The sequence below is a fragment of the Crocuta crocuta genome, unplaced genomic scaffold, assembly GCF_008692635.1.
Source record: "Crocuta crocuta isolate KB4526 unplaced genomic scaffold, BGI_CrCroc_1.0 scaffold127, whole genome shotgun sequence".
In the NCBI taxonomy this organism is placed as follows: domain Eukaryota; kingdom Metazoa; phylum Chordata; class Mammalia; order Carnivora; family Hyaenidae; genus Crocuta; species Crocuta crocuta.
The window spans coordinates 9004939-9032162 of NW_027532008.1; the positions used below are offsets into that span (position 1 = coordinate 9004939).

Genomic DNA, 27224 nt, shown 5'->3' on the forward strand with positions numbered 1-27224 from the left:
TGAAAATTACCAAAGTTAACCTTTATTATTCTCTTACCACATGCCAGACTTGGGGGCTAACCTCCATTAATTACACCATCCTGGAAGGAAATACGAAACAGTAATGTCGTCCCATTTCACAGATGAGGTAACTGAGGCGCAGACAAGCTTAAGATGCAGAACCAAGATCTGATCCTTAACTTTTCTGCTTCTTCCTGAGCACAGAGGGGCCGGGAGCCTGTCAGAGCGTCATCCTCGCTGCTGTGTCCTCTCTCCATGAGAAGCAGGTGAGAAAAACAGAGGTCCCCAGGATGCTCCTGCTCGGCTCTGCCATATCCCCTGACCTTTCGGTCCCCACCTGGGGCCCGGATCCCCATCCACTGCTGTCGCCCAGAGCAGCCCAGACCCCAGCACCTCGGGAATGAGGACAGAAAGAGGTCTCGCCGGGAGGTACCATTTCCAGGCTGTTCGGAGTCACGAGGAAGGCCCCAGTGCACCCGGCTGCACCTGCGTCCCGCTCTGGAGTGGGGGCGGGGGGAGGGCAGACGGAGGGAGGGGAGCTGATGTCTTCTGAGAGGCCGAGGTCTCAGCTGCAGGCCCTCCTTGAGGCTCCCAGGGACAGAGGCCTCAGACGCTAGCGTGTGTCCCAAGAGGGTGGGGGGCTGGCCCTGGCGCCCCTCTCACTCCCCACTCCCCGAAGTCGGTAGGTCAGGGCTCCGGGGAGAGTCAGCCAAGGGGTTTCGGAGGCAGGTGGGGAGGCAGCTGGGCGGGGAGGTCAAGGCCCCCTGGGCTTCCTCCACGGTCCAGTCCAGGGTCGGCAGCACCGTGTCTGCCCACAGCTGTCCCTTCCTGGGTGTGGCATCTGGAGGTCTGGTTCGTCCTGGGTGCGGCCTGGGGCCCTGTCAGCTGTGGAGCAGGGGCTGGCGCTCTGCCGAGGTGGCAGCGTTCCTGTACATCAGGAACTGTATGGAGATCTAGAGGGGCCAGTGTCAAGGCCAAACCGAGCAGAGGCTGGGACGGATGTGCCCCGGACAGCCCTGGCTCCCTCCAGAGCTGCTCCCGTTCCTCTCAGTCACTCCCACTCTGAGACGCCAAGGTCTCAAGCTGCAGCCCCTCCTTCAAGGCTCTCAGGGACAGCTGCCTCCACATTCCAGCTTGCACTCCTCTGGCCTGGATGGGCTGATTTCCCCTTATTCCTCAGGGCCTTTGCACAAGCTGAGTCTAGACCACCCCTCCCTTGCCTCTGCCTGACTTCTTCTTCTCCCTGGGGGCAGTTTAATTTTTTTTTTAATGTTTATTTATTTTTGAGAGAAAGAGGAAGAGAGCACCAGCGGATTCGGGCAGAGAGTGGAGGGGACAGTTGATTCCAAGCAGGCTCTGTGCTGATAGCACAGCGCCCCATGTGGGGCTTGAACTCACAAACCATGAGATCATGACCTGAGCTGAAGTCAGACACTTAACCGACTGAGCTACCCAGGCACCTCTTCGGAATGCGGTGGCCTTGGCTGACCTTCTAAACTACAACAGCCCTCGGGCGCTACACTCTGATCACTCCATGTGTGCTAACTGCTCCCTCACTGAGCTGTAAGCTTCCTGAAGTGAGGGCCATTCTGTTCCTGCTCACTGCCGGGTCTGGTGCCTAGCGGGGTGCTTGGATGGGTGGGTGCTGAGCCGTGTGCAGGAGAAGGCTGCCCTGCCNTGTCCAGCAGCAGCACGCCCAGGCTGCCCACGAGCCAGGGCAGGTGGTGCAGCAGGTAGCTGCCCTCACTCTGACCCACCTCGGGGTTCTTGAGCAGCACACTCAGCCCGTAGAGCGTGTTCCCCAGCATCACCAATGCAAACAGCGAATAGGAGACGCCCTGGGTTGACTTCCTCAGGAACTGGGGGGTGAGGAGGGGGTGGGGTCAGAAGCCACAGACAGGGCTCTTGTCACCTGGGTTGTCACTGTCCACATGTCCCCATCACCCTGGGCATGCACTGAGCTCATGTCTCCCTGTGAGCACTCCTACGCCTGCTCAGGGCCCACGGGACACTGCTCCCGTGATGGCCCGCTCTCCCGCCCCACCGGGACCCTCGCTGACCCGCAAGCCTCCCCAGCCCCAACACGCCACTCTCTCCCCTGCTCTCAGGACTCTGGGCCCAGCCCCTGACGTCACATGACCTCCCGCTCCTCTGAGACACACACAGGACATGTGCCCACAAACGGCCCATGCCCACTTCCCAGAGGCAGAGACCGAGGCTTCGGGAACTGGGTTCGCTTGCTGACAGTGCATGCGGGCCCAGACCTTCTGCAGGACCCCACACCTCAACCCAAACGGTCCGCCCACCCCTGCCCCAGGCTCACGTTCGTGCGGATCTGAGGCAGCCGGGAGAACAGGTAGAGAACGCTGGAGATGGAGCCGATGACGAAGCCGATGATTTCCTGCCGAGTGAAGGGCTGGAAGGGAAGGGGTGCTCAGTGCCTAACAGGCCAGAGGAGCAGCCTGAGACCCCAGGCTCCCTGGGAGAGGGCCATGCCCACCCCCCTGGCCATGCAGAGCAGGGTCCTTGGGACACCGAGCCGGTTCCCAACCCACTGTCCACCCACCAGACCCACACCTCACCTTACTGCCTGGCTCCACGGACAGGAGCGTCCGGCCCCGGAAGACCTTGCTCGGCGCAGTCGCAGGGCCAGCGCCCTTCAGCAGCGGGGAGGTACACACCATTGCCAGGGTGAACAGCAGCAGACAATTGATGGGGGTAGACACTGGGCACGAGGCAGGAGGAAAGCTGAGGTTAGGTCATTGGTGGCAGCAAAGAGACCAGGACTTGAGTCCTGACCTTGCCCTTCAGTGGCTGTGTGACTCTGGGCAAGCGATCTAACCTCTCTGAGCTTTAATTCCTCATCTAGGCAATGGGTGTAGTAATAGCACCCTTCTCCTAGGGCTGTAAAGGAGAGACAAAGGCAGTAGGACCATGAGAGGGGGTGACCCCGCGCGGAAGTGCTAGTGAGACAGCCTCGCCCCCAAGTGCCTCCCTCTGACCTCCCCCTCCTCAATCCTCAAGGGCAGTGAGGGCCTGTTCCTCAGCTCCAAGCCCAGGGCCAGGCACCGAGAAGCAGCTGAAGCCACGTTTGCTGGACGAGAGCTCCAGAGAAGGGGAGGCCCTGCGGTCCTGCCCGGAAGCGCCAATGGCCCTCCAGCCTCTATCTTGGCCGGCTGAGGCTCAGGCTTGCAGATAAGGCCTGACGCTGAGTTTATCTGAGTTTATCGCTGGGTTCATCACTGAGCAATGAGAAACCCACTTCCTCCCAGGCTGCCCGCTCTCCCGCTGTCCCCAGCGCGGCCGACAGAGGGACCCCGTACTCACAGAGCGAGGGGCGTTTCTTAAATTTGTAGTGAAAGTACAGCGACAGCATCAGCAGGTCCGCCAGGACGTAATATATGGCCGTGTAGGTCTGCAAGAGAAACAGGGCTCCCAGGCTCCGCGGACCTGCCCGCAGGGCCGCGCTGGGTCAGCCACCGGCTGGCCCGACCACCTCATTTCACCTCTCTGACCTTCCGTCTCCTCCTCTGGGAAGGAGGGGAGCAGTCTCTACCTGGCAGAGATGAGGCAGGCAGAGGGCCCGGCCTGGGCAGAGGGAGGAAACGTGGAGGCCACAGACCGGGACTCGGAGGTCAAGTGAGGGCTCTGGCCTGGCTGCTACAGGAGGCATCCAGGCTTTACAGTCCTCCTGGGGAAGGCTGTGGAATCCTGTGATTCCCGGCGCCTGGACCCCCCAAAGGAAATCCTGCCTCCTCTGGGGCCCGCACCCTGACAGCTCGGCCAGGATCTCAACACCCCAGAGCACTCCTCTGGTTTGATGTGCTCATTGTGCAGATGGAAAGACTGAGGCCCGGACAAGGGCACCGACCGACCCCTCGTCACGCCGCACGGCAGGGCAGAGGACGCTCTCCGTGGGGTGGGGCCGTGGCCAGATGGAACCCCGGGTCAGGACGCTGGAACGGGGGCCCCGGGCTGGCTGTCTCAGGCAGCCCACCTGCCCGCCGTCTGGCCCACCTGCAGGGGCAGCTGGTCGGCGAGGAAGGAGCCGATGAGGTTACAGGAGTCTCCGCCAATCCAGCCCAGGAGGAACCACAGAGAGAGCGCCTGGTCCATGTTGCCTGTCTTGCAGGCCTTGATGTACTGGCTGTGGCAGAGGAAGGAGACGACACTCAGGGCGGAGGGGGGCAGGGGCCGCGGAAGGACGGGAAGTCACCCGGGAACCCTGTGGGAGGTGCCTCTTTCCAGAATCACCCATAGCAGTACTCAGATCCCCCTCTGGGGCACCCTGGTGTCTCCCAGCGGGAACGTGGAGTTTGCACGGGGTCCAGAAGTTCTGTGCCAGGCCCTGAGACCACTCACAGGTCTTTCTTCTGAGGAGGGGGAGGCGGTTCAAAGGATGGTGGCAGCAAGCACAGGCTGGGGCTGCATGATCTCCAGGAGCTGCTGCTGAGAAGATGGGCCCGACCACAGCCTGTACCTTCGAAGGGCAATGGGAGGGACACCTGGTGGCTCAGTGGGTTAAGCATTGGACTTGGGCTCAGGTCATGATCTCACGGTTTGTGAGTTCGAGCCCTGTGTCGGGCTCTGTGCTGACAGCTCAGAACCTAGAGCCTGCTTCAGATTCTGTGTCTCCCTCTCTCTCTGCCCCTCCCCAGCTCACACACACTCTCTCTCTCTCTCAAAAATAAGCAAATATTAAAAAAAAAAGGGGGGGGAGGGCAATGGGGAAGGCCGGGGCTGGGACCCCCCAGAGCTCTCTGTCACTAGGCCAGTGGCTTCTGATACACTGGGGGTTTTGCCAAAGGCTCTCTTTGGACCCCTGGCCAAGTCTCAGCGTGAGCTCAGTGCCAACGATGGGTAGAATTCTGGGTCCTCTGTGCGTCTGGACTCAGTCCTCAAAGAACCCCCACAGGGCCGGACGGTGTAGCCACACTCCTCATGGGGGCTGGGCACGTCCTGTCACAGCCAGACCCTGAGGCTCCAGTGGCCCTTAACCTTTACACAACTGCCATTAAGCCTTTACATTTCTGTTTAGTCGTTGGTGTGTATTTAAATTAAAGGAGACTAAGTGGCACCTCACGGCCCCTCCTCCTCCGCCATCACCCACGTCAGAAACTGAGGAAGCAGAGGGCATGGCCTGGTTCTCCCCGCGGCCACCCCTCCCTCGCCGCCTCCTGCTGAGCGCCCCCTGCCGGTCCAGCCACCTCGGAGTCTCCTATCCGTGCCCGGTTCCCCCTCGAAACTCTCTGTCCTCCCTCTTAAGGATCTTTCTAAAACCCCGGTCTTGCCAAAGTCGGTCAGAGCCTTCCACTGCCGTGCAGTGAGGAGCCACGTGTCCTCACATGGCCCCCAGGTCCGGCTGTCCCCCCGCCCCCTCCACCAGGACCCATTTCCCTTTCTCCAGCCTCTTCACGGCGGCCGGCCCACTCCCTCCTCTTCCTCTTTGCGCTTCTCGGCTCAAGAACTATCACTTCCTCCCTCCGGCTTCCTTGCAGCGAGCTCGCCAGTGTCTCCTACTTCTCCTCTGTAACCTGGGACATCCCCGTCCCTCCGGGACTCAAGCTTCGTGAGGGCAGGAACGGTGTCCAGCACAGGCCTGGCACCATGGAGGCCCCGAGTTAAGGTCGATCCTATGGCCCCGAAAGCCCTTCTGGGACACGTGACCTGGGAAGACCCCATAAATTTCAGGGAGTGATTTTGCCACCCTCGAGAAAGACTGAGTCCTGCAGAGGAGCGGGAAGGGGACTGGCCTTCCTGCTGTCGCCTGGGGCTCGCCTTCCAGCCTCTGACCCCCCTCACTCGTTACTCAGCCAGCTCCTCAGATAGTCCTAGAGAAGCTCTCACCCTAGAACAAGGCATCTCGGCCCCTCGGCCTCATCAGTCGCCCATGCCTGTCCGGTCAGCCTGTGAAGAGCCTCTCCAATCCCCGCTAACATGGCTTCTTGCGGGGTGGCCCCCCCAGCCTCCAGTCCTTCTTCCCTGTGACTCCCAGACTGCCTTTTGTTGTTGATTTCTTTGTTTTGAAAAAGAGAGAACAGGGGAGGGGCAGAGAGAGAGAGAGGGAGAGAATCCCAAGCAGGCTCCATGCTGTCAGCACAGGGCCTGATGTGGGGCTTGAGCTCACTAGCTGTGAGATCGTGACCTGAGCCAAAAGTAAGAGTCTGATGTTTAACTGACTGAGCCACCCAGGCGCCCCTCCCAGACAGCCTTTTAAAGGGAGCCAGCAGGTCATATCACAGTTTGTGAGGTCAAGCCCCACAGTGGGTCATGTGCTGACAGCTCAGAGCCTGCTTGGGACTCTCTCTCTCTGCCCCTCATCCACTGGCAGTATGCACACTCTCTCTCCCTCAAAATAAATAAATAAACTTAAAAATAAATAAATAGGGGCGCCTGGCTGGCTCGGTCGGTTGAGCACCAACTTCAGCTCAGGTCACGATCTCACAGCTCATGAGTTTGAGCCCCACACCGGGCTCTGTGCTGATGGCTCAGAGCCTGGAGCCTGCTTCAAATTTTGTGTCTCCCTTTTTTCTGCTCCTCCCCTGCTCACTCTGTCTCTCTCAAATATAAAACAAAACATATGAAATTTTAAATAAATAAATAAATAAAGGGAGCCAGAATAGAAGCCCTGCAAAGGCAAGGATGACATCTGTTTTGACTATTTGCAACGTGCCCCCAATGGAATAAGCCAATTCAGTAACAATGTCANAGAGAGAGAGGGAGTCACAGACTGAAACAGGCTCCAGGCTCTGAGCTGGCAGTCAGCACAGAGCCCGACGTAGGGCTCGAACCCACGAACCGCGAGATCATGACCTAAGCGAAAGTCGGACGCTTAACCAACTAAGCCACCCAGGCGCCCCTCATAGTCTTTTAAAAACAGGGTCCTGGGACAACTAGTATCTCCGTGCCAAAGAAAGAGATGGAACCCTCACCTCACACCATCCTCACACCATATACAAATATAACTCAAACTGTAGCAAAGACCCATCAGAAAGAAAACCACCAGCCCAAGATGGAGTCACTCAGGCCAAACAGGGGCTTAATCACTAACCTAATTGCATTTCAACCTCTCCCAGAAACTTGGTCTTAATTGGTCAGGAATTTTCTGATCAGCAGCAATGAGGTAATCTGTCCCCTCCATCCCCCACCAAAGGAAGATGAGGTCATGTACCAAGTGAGACCCTGTGCAAGAAAGTGAATTTACCTGATATCACCTTTTCTCTCTCTCTCTTTTTCCTGCTAATAATGTCTTGCCCCACCCTCTTCCTTATAATAACTTTGCATTTTATAAAACTCCTTAGAACATCTGTTTGCTAGATGAATTGCTGCCCAATTCGTGAATGGCTTCATAGCACCTGGATCTTCAATTCTGCTCAGCGGAATTTTGTTTTTTAACAGACCTAAATTTAAAAGTGAGTTTGTCATGCTGCGATTTATAATAAGAAATCTAGATTTGGTCTTCACCCCCGTTCCTGGCAGCGAGCTCCTAAAAAACCTTGCAATTTCCTAAGTGATTAGAACAAGAAAGGTGACTTTTGTTATGTTCATGAGGTCAAGTTTTGGGAAGCTTCTGGGTCATCCAACGAGGAGGGCTGGTCACCAGGATGTGATTAAACCCTTGGAACTTTCAGGCCCAATCCAGTCACCTCTGGGGACGGGAGAGGGGCTGGAGATCAATGGCCCTGATTTCCTCAAGCGTGCCTGTGTAGCGAAGCCTCCATAAGAATTCAAACGGACAGGTTCTGAGAGCTTCCGGGTTGGTGAACCCGTGGAGATTCAGGGAGTGTGGTGTGCTGGGAGAGCAATTAAAAGCTCCATGTCTTCCGTGTGGATGTCCGTGAGTTACATCCTTTTGTGATAAACTGGTGACCCGGTGAGTAAAAAGTTTCTCTGACTTCTGTGAGCCACTCTAGCAAATTAATCAAACCCCAGTGGGTCTGATCTGTCGCTCTGTCTACACCTACCAGAAGCACAGGTGACAAGCTAGACTTGCAAGTAAGCTCTGAAGGGGGAGGGGCAATCTTGTGGGACTGAGCCCTTAACCTGTGGGATCAGACGCTGTCCCAGCATAGACAGGGTCCAAATTGAGTTGAGTGCTTGGTGGTGTGGGGAAAAAATACACGTGGACGCTGGTGTCAGAAGCAGGTAAGTCTCGAGAACTCTTAGAAGAAAAGATAATGAAAGAGGGCTACACCTGTGTCCATTCTGACCTCAAACTTTCTAATTGATTAAGTTCTTCTTTCCAGCTCATCCCAGAACTCAGGCAAAAAGACCCTGTGGGCAAAGCATCCCAGGAAGGGAACCGAAACTACCCCCACGGGCAACAAAGACGGCCCTGAGTCAGCAAGACCCGGAATGATGGACCCCATGACAAGGACTGACCTGACCCTCACTGCCCACCAGCACGTACCCACTGACCCCTGTCCGCACATTTTTCTTATATAAACCTAGACGGATTTTCAGCACCATGGAGACAGTCCTTCGGATGCGAGTCCCAGGTCTTCCCAGGGTCAGCCTCACAGAAACAAATTCCGTTTCCGGTTCACCACCACTCAGTGTCTCTGCCTGCGGATTCTGTCAGCGGTGAGNAATTTTCAGCACCATGGAGACAGTCCTTCGGATGCGAGTCCAGGTCTTCCCAGGGTCAGCCTCACAGAACAAATTCCGTTTCCGGTTCACCACCACTCAGTGTCTCTGCCTGCGGATTCTGTCAGCGGTGAGTGGCCGAACCCGGTCTGGGTGGGACCCCCGAGGCCAGGTGCTCTTGTGCCCCTGCGCCCCAATTACGTTAAGGGCAAATCTCTGTTACTTGGATTAGACTACGATGCTTTTTTAGATTGGACACCAAAAGCACAAGCAACAAAAGAAAAAAAAGATTTAAACTGGGCACTGTCCAAATGTAGGACTCCGTGCTTCAGAGGACACCATCGCAAAAGTGAAAAGAGAACCCAGAGGAGAAAATATTTGCAAATGATGTGTCAGATTAGGCTGCTGTATCTAGAATACATAAAGAACCCTTATGACTCAAGAACAAAAAGACAAATAATCTACTTGACACATGGGCAAGGGGTCTAAATAGACCTTTTTCTAAAGAAGATACACAAATGGCCAAAAATCACATGAAAAGCTACTTTAACATCACTAGCCATCAGGCAAATATGAATCAAAGCTATGATGCGGTAACACTGCAAACCCTTTAGGATGGCTCCAATAGAAAAGAAAAGACGCATCGATGGGGATTTGAAGACACTGGAATCTCGCACACATGGCTCCTGGGAATGTAAAATGGTGCAGCCTCTTTGGAAAACAGTCTGGCAGTTCCCTGTTAAAAAGAAAACCGGGGCGCCTGGGTGGCTCAGTCGGTTAAGTGTCCGACTTCAGCTCAAGTCATGATCTCATGGTTCGTGGGTTCAAGCCCCACGTCAGGCTCTGTGCTGACAGCTCAGAGCCTGGAGCCTGTTTCAGATTCTGTGTCTCCCTCTATTTCTGATCCTCCCCTGCTCATNACGCTTAACAACTGAGCCACCCAGGCATCCCTTAAAATAAAAATCTTTGAAAAAGGGACGACTGGGTGTCTCAGTTAAGCATCCAACTTTGGCTCAGGTCATGATGGCAGGGTTTGTGAGTTCGAGCCCTGCGTCGGGCTCTGTGCTGACAGCTCAGAGCCTGGAGCCTGCTTCAGATTCTGTCTCTCCCTCTCTCTCTGCCCCTCCCCAACTCGTGCTCTGTCTCTCTGTGTCTCTCTCAAAAATAAACATTAAAAATAAAAATGAAAAAAGAAATCTTAAAGAAAAAGAGAGAGAAAATGAAAAAAACCGCAGGCCCACAATGACATCACCAGGGCCAGGCCACATCATGACACTAGGGCTTAATAATGTTTTTTAAACATCCTTAAAAGACTAAACACAGAGTTACCACATGACCCAGCAACTTCGCTACTTAGGCATATACCCAAGAGAAGTGAAAACACATGCACCCACAAAAACTTGCACATGAATGCTCACAGTGGCCTTAACTTTAAGAGCCAAAAAAGTAGAAACAGACCAAATGCCCATAAATGAATGAATGAATGAATAAAAGGTGGGGGATCACACACTGGAATATTATTCAGACACAAACAGGAAGGAAGTCCTCACACCTGCCAAATACGCAGGAGCCTTGAAGACGTGCCATTAAGTGAAAGAAGCCAGGCTTTTGAATACTCCATGATTCCATTTACCCGAAATGTCCAGAGTAGGCAAATCCATAGAGACAGAAAGAAGGCTCGTGGTTGCCAGGGCCCGGGAGTTTCAGGGGAAATAAGGAATGACTCATTGCTTTGGGGCTTTCTTTTTAGGGTGAAGAAAATGTCCTAAAACCGATTAAGGCGATGGTTACACAACTCTGGCTATACGGAAAAACACTGAATTATACATGTAAATAGGCTAGTAATATGGTATGCGAGTTATCTCTCCATAAAGCTGTTTTAGAAAAATGCCGAGCTCCTGATTAAATCCTTATCTTTCTCCCTCAGGATGAAGAGCACGTTTCGTGACAGTGGAGAAGGCCTCACATTACAGGGCCCTTGCTGAGCTCTTTTGACCTCACATGTCCCAGCGTCCCTGACCGGCACACGCTCCGTCCAGCCATGGGGTTGTCCGCACGTGCAAAGGGCCCGAGCCCGGTGCTTTACGTACTCTCCCTCCCGCCATCCTCCTCGCAGCCCCGGCAGCTAGGGAACAACATTCCCATTTTGCAGATGAGGAAGCTGAGGTACGGAGCAGCAAAGTGACTCTCCTAGGTTACAGTGTGTCCTCGTTCCCAAGTCATGGCAGTGGCCACGCTGTTTTGTAATCACTGCTTGTCGCACCTGCCACACTGTCACAGCACAAGGGCTGGGGCTTGGTGCATCTCAGCCCTCCCACCCCTCTGCTTCCTCTCTTCTAGCTGTGCAACCTCGAGCAAGTCACTTAGCCTCTCTGGGTTTCCGTTCCCTCATAAAGCAGGGACGGTAGCTGTCCTATTTCACAGGGTTGTTCTTAATGAGGATTAAATGAAGTAAAAAACATGTCAAGCGCCTGGAACTCAGCCACATACACAGCGGACCCCGAACACACAGCAGCAAAGGTTCATATTCTTGTTATTATCATCTGTGTGTCAGCCTAGGGTGGGGTTCAGAGCAGGGCCCTCCAGGGCAGGCTGGAAGTCAGTGAGTGGGAATGGAGGGAGCACACATGACCTTGAATCTGGAGAGGCCCCTCCGAACAGTGCCTGAAGCCATGGCCCCACCCCACACCCCTGGCCCGCCCGCACACCCCTGCCGGTACTCACGGGAAAGTGGATGCCGCAAAACAGAGAATGGAGATCAGGCCCAGGCCCACGCTGGCCTCATCCCAGCCGTCCTGGGCGCATTCCCCAAACACGTCCCATATCCACTCGAGGGAGCCGTTGGGGCAGCTGGAGAAGTTGCCGGAGCCCAGTTTCTTCCAGACCATGGCCGCTGTGGGACAGAGGAAGGGTCATACAAGGAGAAAGAGAGGGGGCCTTCAGCTCTGGCAGTTCTGCATCCCACGGCCTCCCAGCTACATCCCCAGTTTTAACACCTGGCACAGACCAAGCCTCTGAACCCGAGGACACAATCAGCCTGATGGACAGAGATCACAGCCCACGCGTGCCAATGACACGGGCAGGGAGAGCGCTGATCTGCGGTCAGGGACAAGTGTGTTCAAATCCCAGCTTTCCCACTTGTTAGTGCTGCGGCTTTGGGCAGATGCCACCTCCCCCCCGCCCCCCCGCCTCCNAAAAGGGGTGGTAACAGAGCTGCCCTCATACAGATGTGCCACCAGGGTTAAAGGAGTCCATACAGTGCGGAGACCAGAGCCCTCAGAGGCACCTGTTGGAGCTCTTGAACATGTATGTTGTTTCCAATCTGTTTTGTCAATTACTCCAGGAGGGTCGGCTGAGACCAGGCCCCGTTGAGCACATTGTCTCCTTTAAAGTAGGGCTGTCCGCCAGCATCGCTCAGAGGATAACGGCCAGGCGGGTCCAGGGGCCGCACAGGTGGCTGGGACCCGAGCGTGGCACTCACGCAGAATTCTCCAGGAGCAACGTGTGTGGGATGTCTGCTGGCCCAGGGTCCAGAGCCACCTTCCCATTCTCACCACCAGCAAAGCCAGAAGGTGGCTGGTTGCGGGAACAGGCAGGAAAGGCTCCTCCCGGTGCCTGAGCACCCTGCAGTGACTACAGCAGTCCCTGTCTGTGTGACAGTCCACGAGAAGGGAGAGAAAGTGGAGCCAGATGGCGCCATCTCTACCGGGCAAGACGCACCATAGCCCCTGATCACTAAGCTCTTTGCCGGCTCTGTGCTAAGCACCTTGCACGCATTTACTCACGCTGTCCTCATTTCAACTCCGTGACCGGGGACAGGGGGGTTGGGGGGTCTTGATACATCTAAGGGACCAGGGAAGTGACTTGTACCCAGCCAGGAAGCAGCAGAGGCTGGAGTCAAAGCGGGGACTGGGACCCACACGTTGGCTCATAGCCACCCTGCGATGCTGCCCCAGGGGCTTCTGTCCCTGCGTGTGGCCGAGCTCTCCTGTGGTCTGGCCTGACTGCCCTGGCCTCCCCGCAGCCAGAAGGCTTCCCCTTCTCCCTCTGTGCTCAGAGCCGCTCCTCACCGGACTGAGACTGTCTCCAGCCACCCTCAGTTCCTACTCAGAAGTCCCAGGATCCTCATAAAGCAGTGCCCTGTGCTACTGACCAAATATTTGTGTGCTCCCCAAATTCATACATTGAAACCTAACCCCCACCCCTGTGACGGCATTAGGAGGTGGGGCTGTTGGGAGGTGCTTGGGTCAGGAGGGCAGAGCCCTCATGTATGGGACGAAGGCCCTTATAAAAGAGACCCCAGGGGCACCTGGGTGGCTCAGTCGGTTAAATGTCTGAGTTCAGCTCAGGTCAGGATCTCACGGTTTGTGGGTTCAAGCCCCACGTGGGGCTCTGTGCTGACAGCTCAGAGTCTGGAGGCTGCTTCAGATTCTGTGTCTCCCTCTCTCTCTGACCCTCCTCTGCTCATGCTGTCTCTGTCTCTCTCTCAAAAAATAAATAAAACATTTAAAAAAAGATTAAAAAAAGAGAGAGAGACCCCAGAGAGTTCCCTCACCTCTTCTGCCATGTGAGGGAGGACACAGCGAAAAGACAGCCACCTGTGAATTCTGGACACGCGTCCTCCATGGTTCCAAGACCACCAGGGGGCAGACCCTCACCAGACACCAAATCTGCTGGTGCTCTGAACTTGGATTTCCAAGCCCCGAGAACTCATAAAAAATCAAAGTTTGTGGTTTATAAGCTACCTGATCTTTGGCATTTTATCACAGCACCCAAAGGGACTGTCACCCTGGCCGGACCCTTGGAAGTGCTGAGATCGCAGCACCCTGGGAGCGTCGGGGAGGGAAAGGAAGCGAGTCAGCTTCTTTTCCTGGGAAGTCTGAGACGCTCAGCCCTACTGTGACCGGCCACAGGCAGAGGCCCTGAGCTGGGGGTAAGGGCATCCAAGTCACTGTGTGCTCAGTTATCTGCAGTATCCGCAGGGCCCAGCAAGGGTGCTGAGAGCCTCTTCCTGCATCCTGGTAACCCACCCTGCTGACCTTCAGCATGGCCCATGTGGGAGCTGTTAACCCGTTACCTGTTTACCTGCTACTAGCACCTGCAAGGCCACCCAGGGTAACAGACAGTCCAGGTAAGAACTGTATCTTTGCTGGGCTCAAGGCATTTCAAAGCAAGTCCTTCTGTCCCCTAGCCACCTCCCAACTGGACCTCCCTCTTACAGACCCTGAGTGTGCCAATCCAGCCCATCTCATTAATACATCGCCAACCTTGTAACTTCCCTGTGAGGTAGCAGAGACTGTCCGCACTTTCCGGATAAGGTCGTGTGGCCCTGCCCAAGTGAGGAACTGTCTGAGCTTCTCTATAAAGTGGGGATGATGACACTCACCCCTTGGGGGTTTGAGGTGCAGATGAAGTGCCCATAAGGCTCTTAGCCCAGTGCCTGACCAATGCAAGCTGGTGACTGTTTGGGGAAGAATCCAGTAGCTCAACCACCCTGAGGCCACCCCCGAATCCCCCCCTTTTCACCAGTTTGGGGAGGAAATAAGGTGAGTACCTGCCTAGTCAGGGAAGGGGGTGTCTTGAGGATCGTAGCTTGGCTCAGAGGGCCCAGAACAGACAGGTGGTCTCCTATCCCTGCACAGGGCATATGCACAGCTCAGGGCACTCTGAGACACGCATGAATCCTGACTAGAGGGGCCTTCCCCTGAGGGCCGCTGCACACAGGGCCAGGCACCTATAGGTTCTGACCCAGCTAAGGAGCCAGCCTGGGCCCCAGGCCTGGCTTCTGGAAAGGAGCCCACCTCCTGGCCAAATAGCACCATGAGAATAGATGTCCAGGGTTCCAACAAAGCTTGACTGCGTCCGTAGGTGTGACAAGGACCACAGCAGGTGTCTGGGAACCACGGAGGGCACATGTCCAGAATTCAGGAGCAGTGTCTCTGGACTACAGATCAGGGCCTTTGGGTTTACAAAGCAGCCCCAGGGGCGCCTGGCTGGCTCAGTTGGTAGAGTATGCGACTCTAGATCTTGGGGTTGTGAGTTCAAGCCCCGCATGGGTGTAGAGAGTACTTAAAAATAAAATCTTGGGGCATCTGGGTGGCTCAGTCGGTTAAGCATCCGACTTTGGCTCAAGTCATGATCTCGTGGTTGGTGGTTTGAGCCCCACATCGGGCTCAGTGCTGACAGCTCAGAACCTGGATCCTGCTTCAGATTCTGTGTCTCCCATTCTCGCTCTCTTTCCCTCAAAAATAAATAAATACTTAAAAAATTAAAAAAATAAAAATAAAATCTAATAAATAAAAAAAAAAGCAACCCGGGCTGATTGTGGTGCACACGGCCACTTTGAGAAAGGCCGTGCTGGAGAAGGCATCTCCTGCCATGCGCAAGCTCCTCGCTCGGATCCCAGGCTGAGTCAGGGAGATGCTCCCCTTGGAAGCTGCAGGCCTTCAGGCTTCCGCACATGTGGTCTCTTCCCTGAGGAGTGTCCTTCTCCCCCTGGAGGGCCTGGTAAGGAGACACTGAGACCCAGTTCTAACATGTCCTCTCAAAGAGGTCTTGCAAAACCTGGCTGGATGACACCTATCACCCCTCCCCCTCCCCCCATTCACCTACCTGAAGAATGCTTATCACATTCCTCAGCTAATCTTGCTCTTCAGGCCCTACCTCTCTCTTCACCCTAGCTGTGACTGACCTACAGGGCTGGAAACTCCAGCCACACAATAAAGGTTCCAAAAGTGTTGAGGAAGAAAGGAAGGCAGAGAGAGGGGAATATAGAAAGGAAAGCAAGGGAAAGAATGAAGGAAGGGAGGAAGGAAGAAAGGAAGGCAGGAAACTAGTTGTGAGCTCAGATGACCTACGTTTGAGGAGAGAACACCCTAGAACTGACCTGCCTGGTGCCTACAAGGTATAGAACTCCGGGCCAAGTGACTGAGCCTCAGAGTTCCAATCTGTGCAATGGGGGGATAACCTAGGTATCCACCTCCTAGACTGCAGAATCGCAGACGGCAGAATTAAATGACATAGTTCAGGCCAAGAGATCAGAATGGTGCCTGGCACAGGCTGAACACTGGTTGCATCGTGTCCCCCGCTGCTCTACCGCCCTCCCCGAGTCCCTGGCGCAAAGCAGCCTTCGGTGAGTGTTGAATGGACAAGCCCCGCGCCAGTCCTCAGGCTTCCAAACCCAGCCTCCCCGTGTACACACTTTAAAACCTGTCCTAGGCTGAGGGGAGGAGGCAATCTGGGCTCCCAACAGAACCGCGGCGTATGTGGAGGGGAGGGGCGTCCCCGCTGGTGGATACCACCCACTCCAGGCCTCTGGGTCCGTGGCCACCTGGTGACTCAGCCCAGCGCGAGCCGCCTGTTTGGCGGGGATAATGACAGGGCAGCTGCTGGGGTCAGCGCTCAATCGCCGCGAGGCCCCCTCCCCTAGCCTGCCCTGGAGAAAACAAAGCCGTCGGACGCGATGGGGCCCGTCCGCCAGAACCAGGAGGTGAACAGGGACCCAGATGCCAATCCCTGGACATGCTGGTCTGAGAGGCCATGCTCAGGAGGGCAACGTATGCCCCCCAGGGCCATCTAATCCCGGCTCAGAGCCTCGTCCCAGGATCTCATGCCCCAAGGAGGGGACAGAAGCCCCAAGACGGCCTAGGGGCTGGAGGAGGTTATTGGAAAATGTGGCAAAGACGCCCCAGAATCCCGACCCGCAGCCTTCGTACTCGCCCCCAGCCTCAAACCTGCCTCACCGCGTCAAGATCCACCGCCCGGCTCCGGCTTCTGGGTTGAGTCTGCACAGCCTAGGTCAGCNGCGAACTCCGCCCCCAAAACCGGTGGGCGGGGCCCGAGGCACCTCCTTAAAGCGCCGCCCGGCCTGCGCCTGCGCCGACTCCCGCTGCCCGCCGACCGCAGCTTTCCACGCCCTGGGAGCCAGAGTGGCCTACAGACGCCAGGTCCCGGACGCTGTCGCCACTTCGAGCCGCCTCAGGAGCCCCGGCCCGGCCCGCCACAGGGCTGGACACATTGGAGAAGGGGCGCCGCATGGACGCACCGGCTTGCTCTGCGGCCGTGCGCGCCTTCCTGGAGCGCGGCCACACGGAGCTGGACACGGCCTTCATGTACAGCGACGGCCAGTCCGAGGGCATCCTGGGCGGCCTGGGCCTCGGGCTGGGCGGCGGCGACTGCAGAGGTAACTTCTACCTCCCCTGCACCTGCGGCGCCAGGCCGCCCCCAGCCGTGTCCCAGCCGCGCGTCCCCTGCCGGGCGCAGACCTCCCCTTCTCTTTCCTCTGGGGGTTGCAGCTCAGGAGCCCCGAGTCTTATCCTGAGCCTGGTTTAGTTCTTCTCTTCCTCCCCGCCTTGCTTTCTTGGGGCACCTCTCTGCGGCCCTGGTCTCCAGAGAGAGCTATGCAGTACCCCTTCCAAGCCTGCCGGGTGCCCCAAACCGGGCCCCAGGAGCTCTGCCTGCGCCCCTCTCCCCATTGCCCTCGCCGCCCGTGGCTCCCTGAGCACCCTCTTCTCATCCTGGTCTTTCATCAGTCCCTGGACTTTGCTCTCTTCAGTTGGCAGTGCCCTGGCTCCCAGAGAGAGGCCGCAGAGCAAGCTCGGGCAGCAGGGGGGACAGTGTGGAGTGGGAGGTTTGTTTCGGGGCTATAGGAGGGAAAGTGGCTCTGACCCACCCACAGGGAGCTTAGAGTCTAAGAGGGAATGTTGAGGCCCGAAAGAGGAAGCACTTTGAGGGCTTTTTTTGGGGGTCAGGGAGAGGTCTAGGGATGGATACTGGAGCCAGGCCTTAAAGGACCAACAGTAATTTGCTGGGAAAATAATAAAAGAAAGGGGCATCAAGGGCCGAAGATCCAGCTGTGCAGACCAGTCTGGGCTGTGGAAGGACGGCCAGTAGACAGGTGTGGCTTGAGTGGAGGATGTGTGTGCACGGGAGGGACTGCCTCTCATCAGCCCGATGCCCCTGGAAGTGCCTGGCACGTGCGGAGGCCCAGTGAACCTTCGCTGTTATTTTTACTTCCAGACTGTGCCTCCTCTTTTCTGCCCTTCCCAGTGCTTGAGCAGGAGCCCCCTCTGGGTCCTCCTGGGCTTCCGAGCTTGATGGGACTGGAGGAACAGAGTGGGGACCTGAAAATCAGACCCACGCTTTTTTTTTTTCCTTATTTACGTATATTTTATTTTTTTATTTTTTTCTTAAATAGTTTATTGTCAAGTTGATTTCCATATAACACCCAGTGCTCATCCACACAAGTGCCCTCCTCCATGCCCATCTTCCCCTTCCCCTCTCCTCCAACCCCGTCAGCCCTCAGTTTGTTCTCAGCGTTCGAGAGTCTCTCATAGTTTGCCTCCCTCCCTCTCCACCACTANACCCACACTTTCTAGTTAACCCAGCTGCCCCTCCTTAATGATGAAGATTTTGTTTCTGAATTGGTTTTTCTTCTCCAGCTGTTGCCTGCTTCCTCCGTGGACTCCAGGCACTCACTGAGCCAAAGTTCACAGGTTGAACTTGAGGCAAAGTTCACAGGAACGCAGAGGATTTGAGAAATGTGGGGGGAATGGAGACGATGTGGACAAGAAGCAGTGGAGACTTGTCCCCTCCCACATCCCAAGTGGTCTGGTGACTCCCCTGTGACCTGCTGATCTGCCTTCGCCCAGTGTGAAAAGTGCAGGATCCGGACAGTTAGGGCCCTCCTAGAAGCTGCTTGCATGGCAAAACACAGTCTCAGTTCTCTGAGTCTGAAGGGGAGGGAGATCTGTAATCACCTCCTGCCTTTGCCTTTGACTTGTCTCTCAGATTGAAGTGTGCCTGTTCAGGCATCTCCACCTCTCCAGGATTCTTTTTTTTTTTTTTAATGTTTATTTACTTTTGAGAGAGAGACAGAGCACGAGCAGAGAGAGAGGGAGACACAGAATCTGAAGCAGGCTCCGGGCTCTTCCCAGATGTGCTTCCCATCCTTCCGTGTTGGCTGTGACTCATTCTTAGAGACTCAGCTCCTGGGTCATCCCTATAGGAAGCCTTCCCTGGAATTCCCAGGATGGCCACACCCCTGTGCTCTGGGCTCCCTTAGCACCAGCGGCTTTTCTCTACTGTACTTACATATCCTACCATCACCTTTAGACTGTGAGCAGGGAGCAAGTGTGCGTCTAGTGCTGGGCCTGGCACAGCCAGCAGTTTGGTGACTAATAACAGTGATTACAGCAGCCATGAACATCGAGAACTTACATGTTTAATGCTCATGATCTCCCTAAGGAGAACAGTTCCATTGTTACAGCTCCATTTTACAGATTAGCGAATCGAGGCTCAGAGAGCTCAAATAATTTAGACAGGGTCACATAAAAAGCCTCTTAGCCATTGCATTCTCTCCTCAAAGTGAGAATCGCCACCAAGGCCAATCCCTGGGAAGGGAAGTCGCTGAAGCTCGACAGTCTCCGGGCCCAGCTGGAGACATCGCTGAAGCGGCTGCAGTGCTCCAAGGTGGACCTCTTCTACCTCCATGCCCCTGACCATGACACCCCTGTGGAAGAGACGCTGCGTGCCTGCCACCAGCTGCATCAGGAGGTGAGGCCCGCCCCCAAGCTCCGGGAGGTAGCCTGCCAGTCCTCTCCTGGGCCTGCCGCCGTCACCCAGGAGCGTGGGGGCACCAGGGAGCCCCAGAACAGAGCTGGGGGCAGACGCCACCCCCTGGACCCCCACCCTTGGGGGTCCCCTTTCTAGAGTCCTGGGCCGTGTGGCGGGTTCTTACCGAGGCCTCTCCCCCGCAGGGCAGGTTTGTGGAGCTTGGCCTCTCCAACTATGCCTCCTGGGAGGTGGCCGAGATCTGTGCCCTCTGCAAGAGCAACGGCTGGATCCTGCCCACCGTGTACCAGGTAGGGCCGGGGCTGCAGGGCCCATCCGCAGGGCTGCTGCTGATCCCGGCTTCTCCTGGCCCCTCCAGCTGCCTCCTGTGCCCCCTCCCTAGCAGCCACTCCCCTGCCGACGGCCTGGAGAGGGCTCCCGGGTGCCGTGGGGACGAGTGCAGGCCCCTCAGCTTGGCCAACAGGCACCTGCTCGCTCTGGCCCTGGCTCCCCTCATTGCCCGCGTGTGCTCCGCAGGCCCTTCCTTCATGTTCCCTCTCCGTGCGCGTCAGCCTGGACCCCTCCTCCCCTTCTCCCTGGTAGAAGCAGGTGCTCAGGCCCCACTTAGATGGCTCTTGATCTGGAAGCCTTTCCCGCTTCCCCAGAGGAGCCTCCAATATCCAGACTTCATCTTCATGCATTCACAGTGTTTGTAAGCACTTCCTGTGATCACAGAACTCAGCTTTATTGTGTCTTCTATCTGTGTGTATGTAGGTTTTTTGTTTTTGTTTTTGATGAGGAAAAGTTCTTTTTTTTTTTTTAATGCTTGTTGATTTTTGAGAGAGAAAGAGTGAGCAGGGGAGGGGTGGGGAGGGAGGGCAGGAGAGAGGACCCGAAACAGGCTGTGTGCTGACAGCAGTGAGCCTGGTGCGGGGCTCAAACTCAGAAACCCATGAGATCATGACCTGCCTGAGTCGAAGTCAGATGCTCAACCAAAGTCAGATGCTCAACCGACTAAGCCCCCCAGGCGCCCGTGTGTGTGTATTTTTTTAAACTGAAGTAGAGTTGACACTCAGTGTTGCATCAGTTGCAGATGTACAACATGCTGGTCCCATTAGTGTGGATGCTATGCTCTGCGCATCACAAGCGTAGCCACCATCTGTCAGCACGTAACGCTGTTACGGTACCATTGACTCTATTCCCTCCGCTGTGCCTCAACCCTGTGATTTCATTGCACAACCGGAGCCCTGTACCTCTGGCTCCTTTTCATCCCTTTTTGCCCATCCCCCATCCCCTCCCCTCTGACAATTGGCCGTTCTCTGTCTATGTGGGTCTGTTTTTGCTTTTTTGTTTGTTCATTTGATTTTTAGGTTCCACGTGTAAGTGAAATCCTGTGGTGTTTGTCTCTCTTTGACCTATCTCACTTAGCGTAATTCTCCGTAGGTCCTTCCGTGTTGTCGCAGATGGCAAGATCTCACCCTTTTTTATATGGCTGAGTAATACTTCGCTCTGTATATGTACCATATCTTCTCTATCCATTCATCTATCGACGGGTACTTACTTCTGTGGTTTTTTTGTTTTCCTTTTGTGTTTTGAACTTGACTCTAACACCTGTGAGAGCCTGAGGCAGAGACCTGGCTGGACTTGCTTGTGTTTCGCAACGCAGCGTCCAGCCCTCGGTTGGCCACGATAGATATTTGTGGAACGATTCAGCCACTCGGGTTTCCATGCCTTGGACCCAGCGTCATCTCCCCAGCCCCTGCCACCACCAGTGATTGGGGAAATCACTGCTGAAGTCCTGGGCAGGTTTTGATTGCCAGTTTAAAAAAATATATTTTTTGATGTATATTTATTTTTGAGAGAGACAGAGGGCAAGCAGGGGAGGGGCAGAGATCGGGGGAGACACAGAATCCGAAGCAGGCGCCAGGCTCTGAGCTGTCAGCACAGAGCCTGACGCAGGGCTTGAACCCACAAACTGTGAGATCATGACCTGAGCTGAAGTTCGACACTTAACTGACTGAGCCCCCCAGATGCCCCTTGACTGACAGTTTTAAAAGAAGGCTGGGGTCCCTTCCCTTGACACGGCACCCTGTCCCTCTGGCCCTTCTGTCTGCAGGGCATGTACAATGCCACCACCCGGCAGGTGGAAACGGAGCTCCTCCCCTGCCTCAGGCACTTCGGATTGAGGTTCTACGCCTACAACCCTCTGGCTGGTACGGGCTGCTGTGTGGACAGGCTCCCCCTGCGTGGGAGGGCACTCCTGGCCCCCGTGTCTGTCTCTTCCTGACATGGTAGATGTCTGGCCCAGGACCTGGGAGGCAGGGAGGGTTTGGGAAGAGGCTGGGCTGTGTCCCCCATCCCTCCTGGGTTCCTCACCACCCCACCCGAGTCCAGGACGGCCTCGGGGAGCAGGGCGGGCCCGCGGGTGTGACCACAGTCTTCTCGTAGGGGGCCTGCTGACCGGCAAGTACAAGTACGAGGACAAGGACAGGAAACAACCCGCGGGCCGCTTCTTCGGGAATAACTGGGCTGAGACCTACAGGAATCGGTGAGCTGGGGGTGGGACACAGGAAGGGTGGGGTACGGGGTCCCCCTTATTGGAAATGGAAAGCATCGAGGCCGCTTAACCTGGTCCCGGGTCTCCCTTATGCCTGGACCTACATGTCCTGATTCCTGCAGGAGTGACCAAACTCTGGCGCCTCTGGTTTTCTCGGGGCCTCAGTGAGGAAATGAGGATCCCTGGCCCGTGCACCGGGTCTCCCAAGTCACAGCTCTTCCCTGAGAAGTGCCGACCACTTGCCGGGAGGGAAAGAGCGAGCCTTGGGTTGACGCTCATGAGGCTGGGGCCGAGTCCTGCCCCCCCTCCCCGCCCCTGCCCTGTACTGGTTACCTTTGCTTCACTAAGGAAAGTAAAGGCAGGGCAGGACAGGGCAGGGTTGACGGTGGGGTCCCCTGAGAGGTCCCTCTGACCACCTCGTGCAGAGTGAGCTGGGCACAGCTGCCAGGCTTGGCTTTTCGGCTATAGCCCCAGCGTGACCCCCTGTGATTGACCGTTGTGCCACCCCCTTCACCTGCCCAGCTTCTGGAAGGAGCACCACTTTGAGGGCATCACCCTAGTGGAGAAGGCCCTGAAGGCCGCGTACGGCAGCAGCGCCCCCAGCATGACCTCGGCCGCCCTCCGCTGGATGTACCACCACTCCCAGCTCCAGGTAAGCCCCCGACCCGGACGTGCCACTGCTGCCCTTTGAGCAGAGCCACGCTTACCTCTAGGCGACTTCTAAGCTGTTTCTTCCTCTTTTTTTTTTTTTGAAGATTTTATTTTGGGGGCACCTGACTGGCTCTGTCGGTAGAGCATGTGACTCTTGATCTCCGGGTGGTGAGTTCAGGCCCCACGTTGAGTGTGGGGTCTACTTTAAAAAAAAAAAAAAAAAAAAAAAAATTTTTTTTTAAAAAATCCCCTGTTCTGTATTCTNCACAGTCTCGAACAGGGCTCGAACTCACAACTCTGAGACCAGGAATCATGTGCTCCACCAACTGAGCCCGCCAGGCACCCCATCTAAGGAGTTTTTCCCTCTGAAGTTTCTCTCTGCTCCAACCCTGATGACGAGCAGTTCTTTCATTGTTCTGAGTAGATGTCTGAGCGCCAGGCCCGTGATGTGGCTTCGTAGACGTGTATTTAGTTAATTCTGAGGTCTCTCTCCCCATGAGGAGATGGGTTCACCCAGCTGTGCAGGGGGTAGAAAATCTCTCAAAACTCATCAGTCTCTGTCTGTGGTGGGAGCTCAGGTCCCCCCTCTCTCTCATGTCCCCTGTCTTCCCAGCTAAGACTTTTCTCCTGCGACAGCCTTACACAGTTGGGTGGTGCCTGCCACATATATAGTAGTTTCTCAATAAATGGGGGCTAAGTGCTTTCTATAGTTTTTCATTCCCATAACTGCCCCAAAAATAGAGGAGACTGAGTCACAGAGAGGTGAGATAAGTAAGTCATGCTCACACAGCTGCCCAGTGGCAGAATGGGGCTCTGGACACAGGTCTGTCCGAGGATGAGCAGAGTGACAGCAGAGAGAAGACAGGGTTTGGAGTTGTTATGCCGAGAGACACAGAGACCCACCGAGACCACTGAAGCTGAATTAAGGGAGTTTTTATTACTGGCCGGGACCGCACAGAGTTAACACAGAACTCTCTAAATGTGTGGCCCCAAGTCCAAGGACTTAGAGCTTTCAATAATGAGCAAGCAGGCAGGTGGGCAGTGCAGAAGCAGAATTGAGCAGTTATTGTAAAAAGGCTACAAAGTGATAAAGAGAGCGGCCCTTATCCTGGTGTGCAGGAAAACATTCCTTATTTTGAAGGCAAGGTTTAGGGTTTTGGGAAGTTTCAAAGGAATAGCCGTTATCTCAAGGACAAAATATGCAAGCTGTGTCATACATAACCACGATCAGGGGGCATTAACCCTTGTCGTCTTATTTGTGTTTTTCCTTGCACCTGAGGGTAGTTACATAGCCCTCCGAGTGCAGGCCCAGAAGCAAACTCTGGGTCAAGATGGAAGGACTGAGGCTTCAACAGAGTCATGTAGTTAAAATTGTTGAAGACACCTCGAGTTCTTCGTGGAACTGCGTACGGCATGAATAAACATCAGAGCCCCAGCCTCGGCAGGGGCAGGGCTGGGAGGGAGGGCAGTGTGGCCGGAGTCGCTGCGGTGCCTGTGTGTTCACCCTCGGCTGTCTCCCCTTGCAGGGTGCCCTCGGGGACGCGGTCATCCTGGGCATGTCCAGCCTGGAGCAGCTGGCACAGAACTTGGCGGCGACGGAGGAGGGGCCCCTGGAGCCCGCCGTTGTGCAGGCCTTTGAGCGAGCCTGGCACCTGGTTGCCCACGAGTGTCCCAACTACTTCCGCTAGGCCGCCGCCTGGCTCGAGCTGCCAAAGATTTCTCTCTTTTCCGTCACGTCTTCTCTTCTCTCGTCCTGACCGGTCTGCCTTAAGTCGATTTAGTGCGGTCTTCTTGATTGTCTGGATCAATGCATTCTTTTCTAGATTCCTGCCTGGCCCCTAGTTGCCGTCAGATTGTGATAAGGCCGGGGCTGGGGCCCACTTGGGAAGTCCCTGTCTGAATAAAGCAGCCACTTGACCTGGCTGTAGCCCAGGTCTTGACTTAACCCCACGAGCCCGTCTCCTTGACTCTTTGCAACCAGTTTTCACCCTGCGCGGGGGCTTCCTGCCAGAGGGGCAGAGCCCTGAGGTGGAGTCTCCGAGGGGGGAGCGGGGGCAGAGCTACCATGCACGCTGGCCTCTCGAGGGTCTCCCTCCTCCCTCCGAATCCAGCCTGAACTCTTGACGGCAGGGCTGAGGTGGCCCTCACTCGGCTATATACAGCGGAAGAAAAGCAGGCCATCCACTCTCAAGCGTATCCTCTCTTATTCAGAAGCGCCTCATGAAAGAGACATACTTACAAGTAGAATCATTAGGTCCAGAACCTACCATGAGAGTCTTTGCCAAGGAGAAAGACACTCCTAGGCACCTCCTGAGATGCCGCAGAACGTTTTTAACAGACTCTCGATTTCAGCAGAGGCTTTACTCTCAGTGAAGGCCTCCTGTCTCCTTGTCATCTGATAGACACCCAGCCCTAGCCCTGGGTCCTGTGCTGCGGGAGGTGTGGCCCGGGCAGCCAGGGTCTCTCTCTCTCTTCTCTCTCTCAAAAATGAATAAAACATTAAAAAATTGTTTTAATAATAAAAGATGTGTACATGGCCAATAAGCACATGAAAAGCCCTTCAACATCATTACCCATCAGATAAAGTAAATCAAAAGCAGTGGTCCCACTCTATTCCCACCAGGTGGGCTTTAGTAAAAGATGGACAATAATGAGTGTTGACAAGGCTGTGGAGAAATTGGAATCTCCCCCACTGCTGGTAGGACTGTCAAGTGGCTCAGCCACTCGGGAAAAAAGTCTGGCTGTTCCTCGAAAAATAAGATCTAGAGTTTCCGTAGGACCCAGCAATTCAGCCCCTTAGGTATATACCCACGAGAAATGACAATGAGTCCACACCAAAAACCGTACACAGATATTCACAGCAGCAATAGCCAAAAAGTGGAAACTGCCTAAATGCCCATCAGCCAATGAAGGGATAAATAAAAAGTGGCCCATTCAGACAGTGGAAGAGCATCAAAAAGGAAGTTACAAACACAAAAATGTGGATGAACTTTGAAAACCTGCTGAGTGGAAGAAGCCAGGCACAAAAGGCGTCCTGGTGTATGATTCGGTTTACGTGAGCTGTCGGGAGCAGGCAAATCAACTAGAGACGGAAAGTAGGCTAGTCATTGCCAAGGGCTGGAAAGAGTGTTGAAGGAAACGGAGAGAGACTGCTAATGAGTTCAGGTTTCTCCGGGAGGGGGGTGATGGAAGGCTCTAAAACTGATTCTTGGATACCCCCAAGTACGCTAAAAAGCATTGAATTATACACTGTAATTGTGTAATATGCAAATTCTGTCTCAGAGTGGTTTGCAGGAGTCTTTTTGTTTTAAGTTTATTTATTTATAATCTCTACACCCATCGTGGGGCTCGAACTCACAACCCCGAGACCATGAGTCACACACCCCACCGACTGAACCAGCCAGGCACCCCCGTTTTTGTTTTTAGAGAACAAGTCCTTTAGCATGAATCTGCTGGCTGGGCGGGGCTCAGTGGGGAATGCCCATCTGCTCCCCAGCGACTGAGAAGTGACCTTAAAGCTGGAGGGACAATCTCCTGAAGGCCCCTTCACACATGTCTGGCGGTTTACGCTCATTGTCAGCTGGAATGCCAGTTGCTGTGGTCAGGTGACACTTTTACACGTGACCCCTCCATGTGGCCCAGGCTTTCCTCAAAGAGTGGCCACTGGCTTCTAAAGTTTACCCAAGAAAACCAGGCAGAAGCCATAATGCTTTATATGTCCCAGCTTTGGAAATCCATAGAATCACTCTTGCCTCATGGGATGAGTGTCATGTTATGTTGTACAAGAGGATACGAGAGAAGAGATGTCATCTTTGGAAGACAACCTCTGCCCCTAGGAACAATGGTCCTGAGTGGTCAAGCCAAGAAGATGAGCCTTTCGATTGACCAGGAGACCTTCAGTCCCAAGTAACCCTACTGGGGATGCAGGCTCCTCCAGGTATGTTCCATCTCCCAGAACCTTCTCAGTAGTGTACCTCCCGCATGTTTCATGGCCACTGGAATTCAGCCGTCTTATACCTAAAGAGCTTTTTCAAAAGATAAAGGAACGTTGGGGCGCCTGGGTGGCTCAATCGGTTGAGCAGCTGACTTCAGCTCAGGTCATGATCTTGCCGTCTGTGGGTTCAAACCCCGCACGGGGCTCAGTGCTGACAGCTCAGAGCCTGGAGCCTGCTTCTGATTCTGTGTCTCCCTCTCTCTCTCCCCCTCCCCTGTTTGTGCTCTGTCTCTCTCTCAAAAATAAACATTAACAAAATTATATTTATTTTTGAGAGAGAGAGAGAGAGAAACGGAACATGAGGAGGAAGGCCAGAGAGAGAGGGAGAGAGAAAGAATCCCAAGCAGGCTCCACACTCTGCAATGAGCCAGATGTGGGGCTTGATCTCACAACTGTGAGATCATGACCTGAGCCGAAATCTAAAGTCAGAGGCTTAACTGACTGAGCCACCCAGGTGCCCCTAAAGATTTTATTTTTAAGGAATCTCTGCACCCAGTGTGGGGCTTGAACTTACAACCCCAAGTTCGAAAGTTGCATGCTTTACCAACTGAGCCAGCCAGATGCAGAGTGTCAGGGACCTGGGGGCCCAGAACTAATGATCTAACATTCATGTCCCTGGAGGGGAAGGAGAAGAGAAACAGGGAAGGCTGGAAAAGCAGCTGAAGAAATAATGGCTGAAGACTTCCATATTTGACCAAAAAAATAACTTACATCTAATAAGTGAAATGAACTCAAAACAAGATAAATGCCCCAAAATTCATGCCAAGATATATTATATTGAAACCGCTGAAAATTAAAGATAAAGAATAAAATCTCAAGAGCAAAGAACAAAAGAGAAATGATACCTGTAGTGGAAAGAAAATTCACATGACAACAGATTTCTCC

The 27224-nt window shown here is 54.7% G+C and overlaps 2 protein-coding genes across 2 annotated transcripts; one reads left to right on the forward strand and one right to left on the reverse strand.

The window, feature by feature from the left end:
* On the reverse strand, positions 1-16363 carry SLC66A1 (solute carrier family 66 member 1). Its single transcript, XM_077775642.1, has 8 exons — positions 16329-16363; positions 11311-11479; positions 4018-4147; positions 3328-3415; positions 2583-2725; positions 2324-2416; positions 1677-1859; positions 1-953 (listed from the first exon to the last, which is right to left on the reverse strand). The coding sequence occupies exons 2-8, from the start codon at positions 11472-11474 to the stop codon at positions 882-884; spliced, it is 873 nt and encodes a 290-aa protein (XP_077631768.1). The 5' UTR covers positions 11475-11479; positions 16329-16363; the 3' UTR covers positions 1-881.
* On the forward strand, positions 16049-24295 carry LOC144241108 (aflatoxin B1 aldehyde reductase member 4-like). The gene is made up of 9 exons (XM_077775542.1): positions 16049-16075; positions 16293-16412; positions 16492-16768; positions 18953-19140; positions 19344-19448; positions 21254-21350; positions 21586-21685; positions 22217-22346; positions 23872-24295. Exons 1-9 carry the CDS (start codon positions 16049-16051, stop codon positions 24031-24033), a joined length of 1206 nt encoding a protein of 401 aa, XP_077631668.1. The 3' UTR covers positions 24034-24295.
* The last annotated feature ends 2929 nt before the right edge of the window (positions 24296-27224 follow it).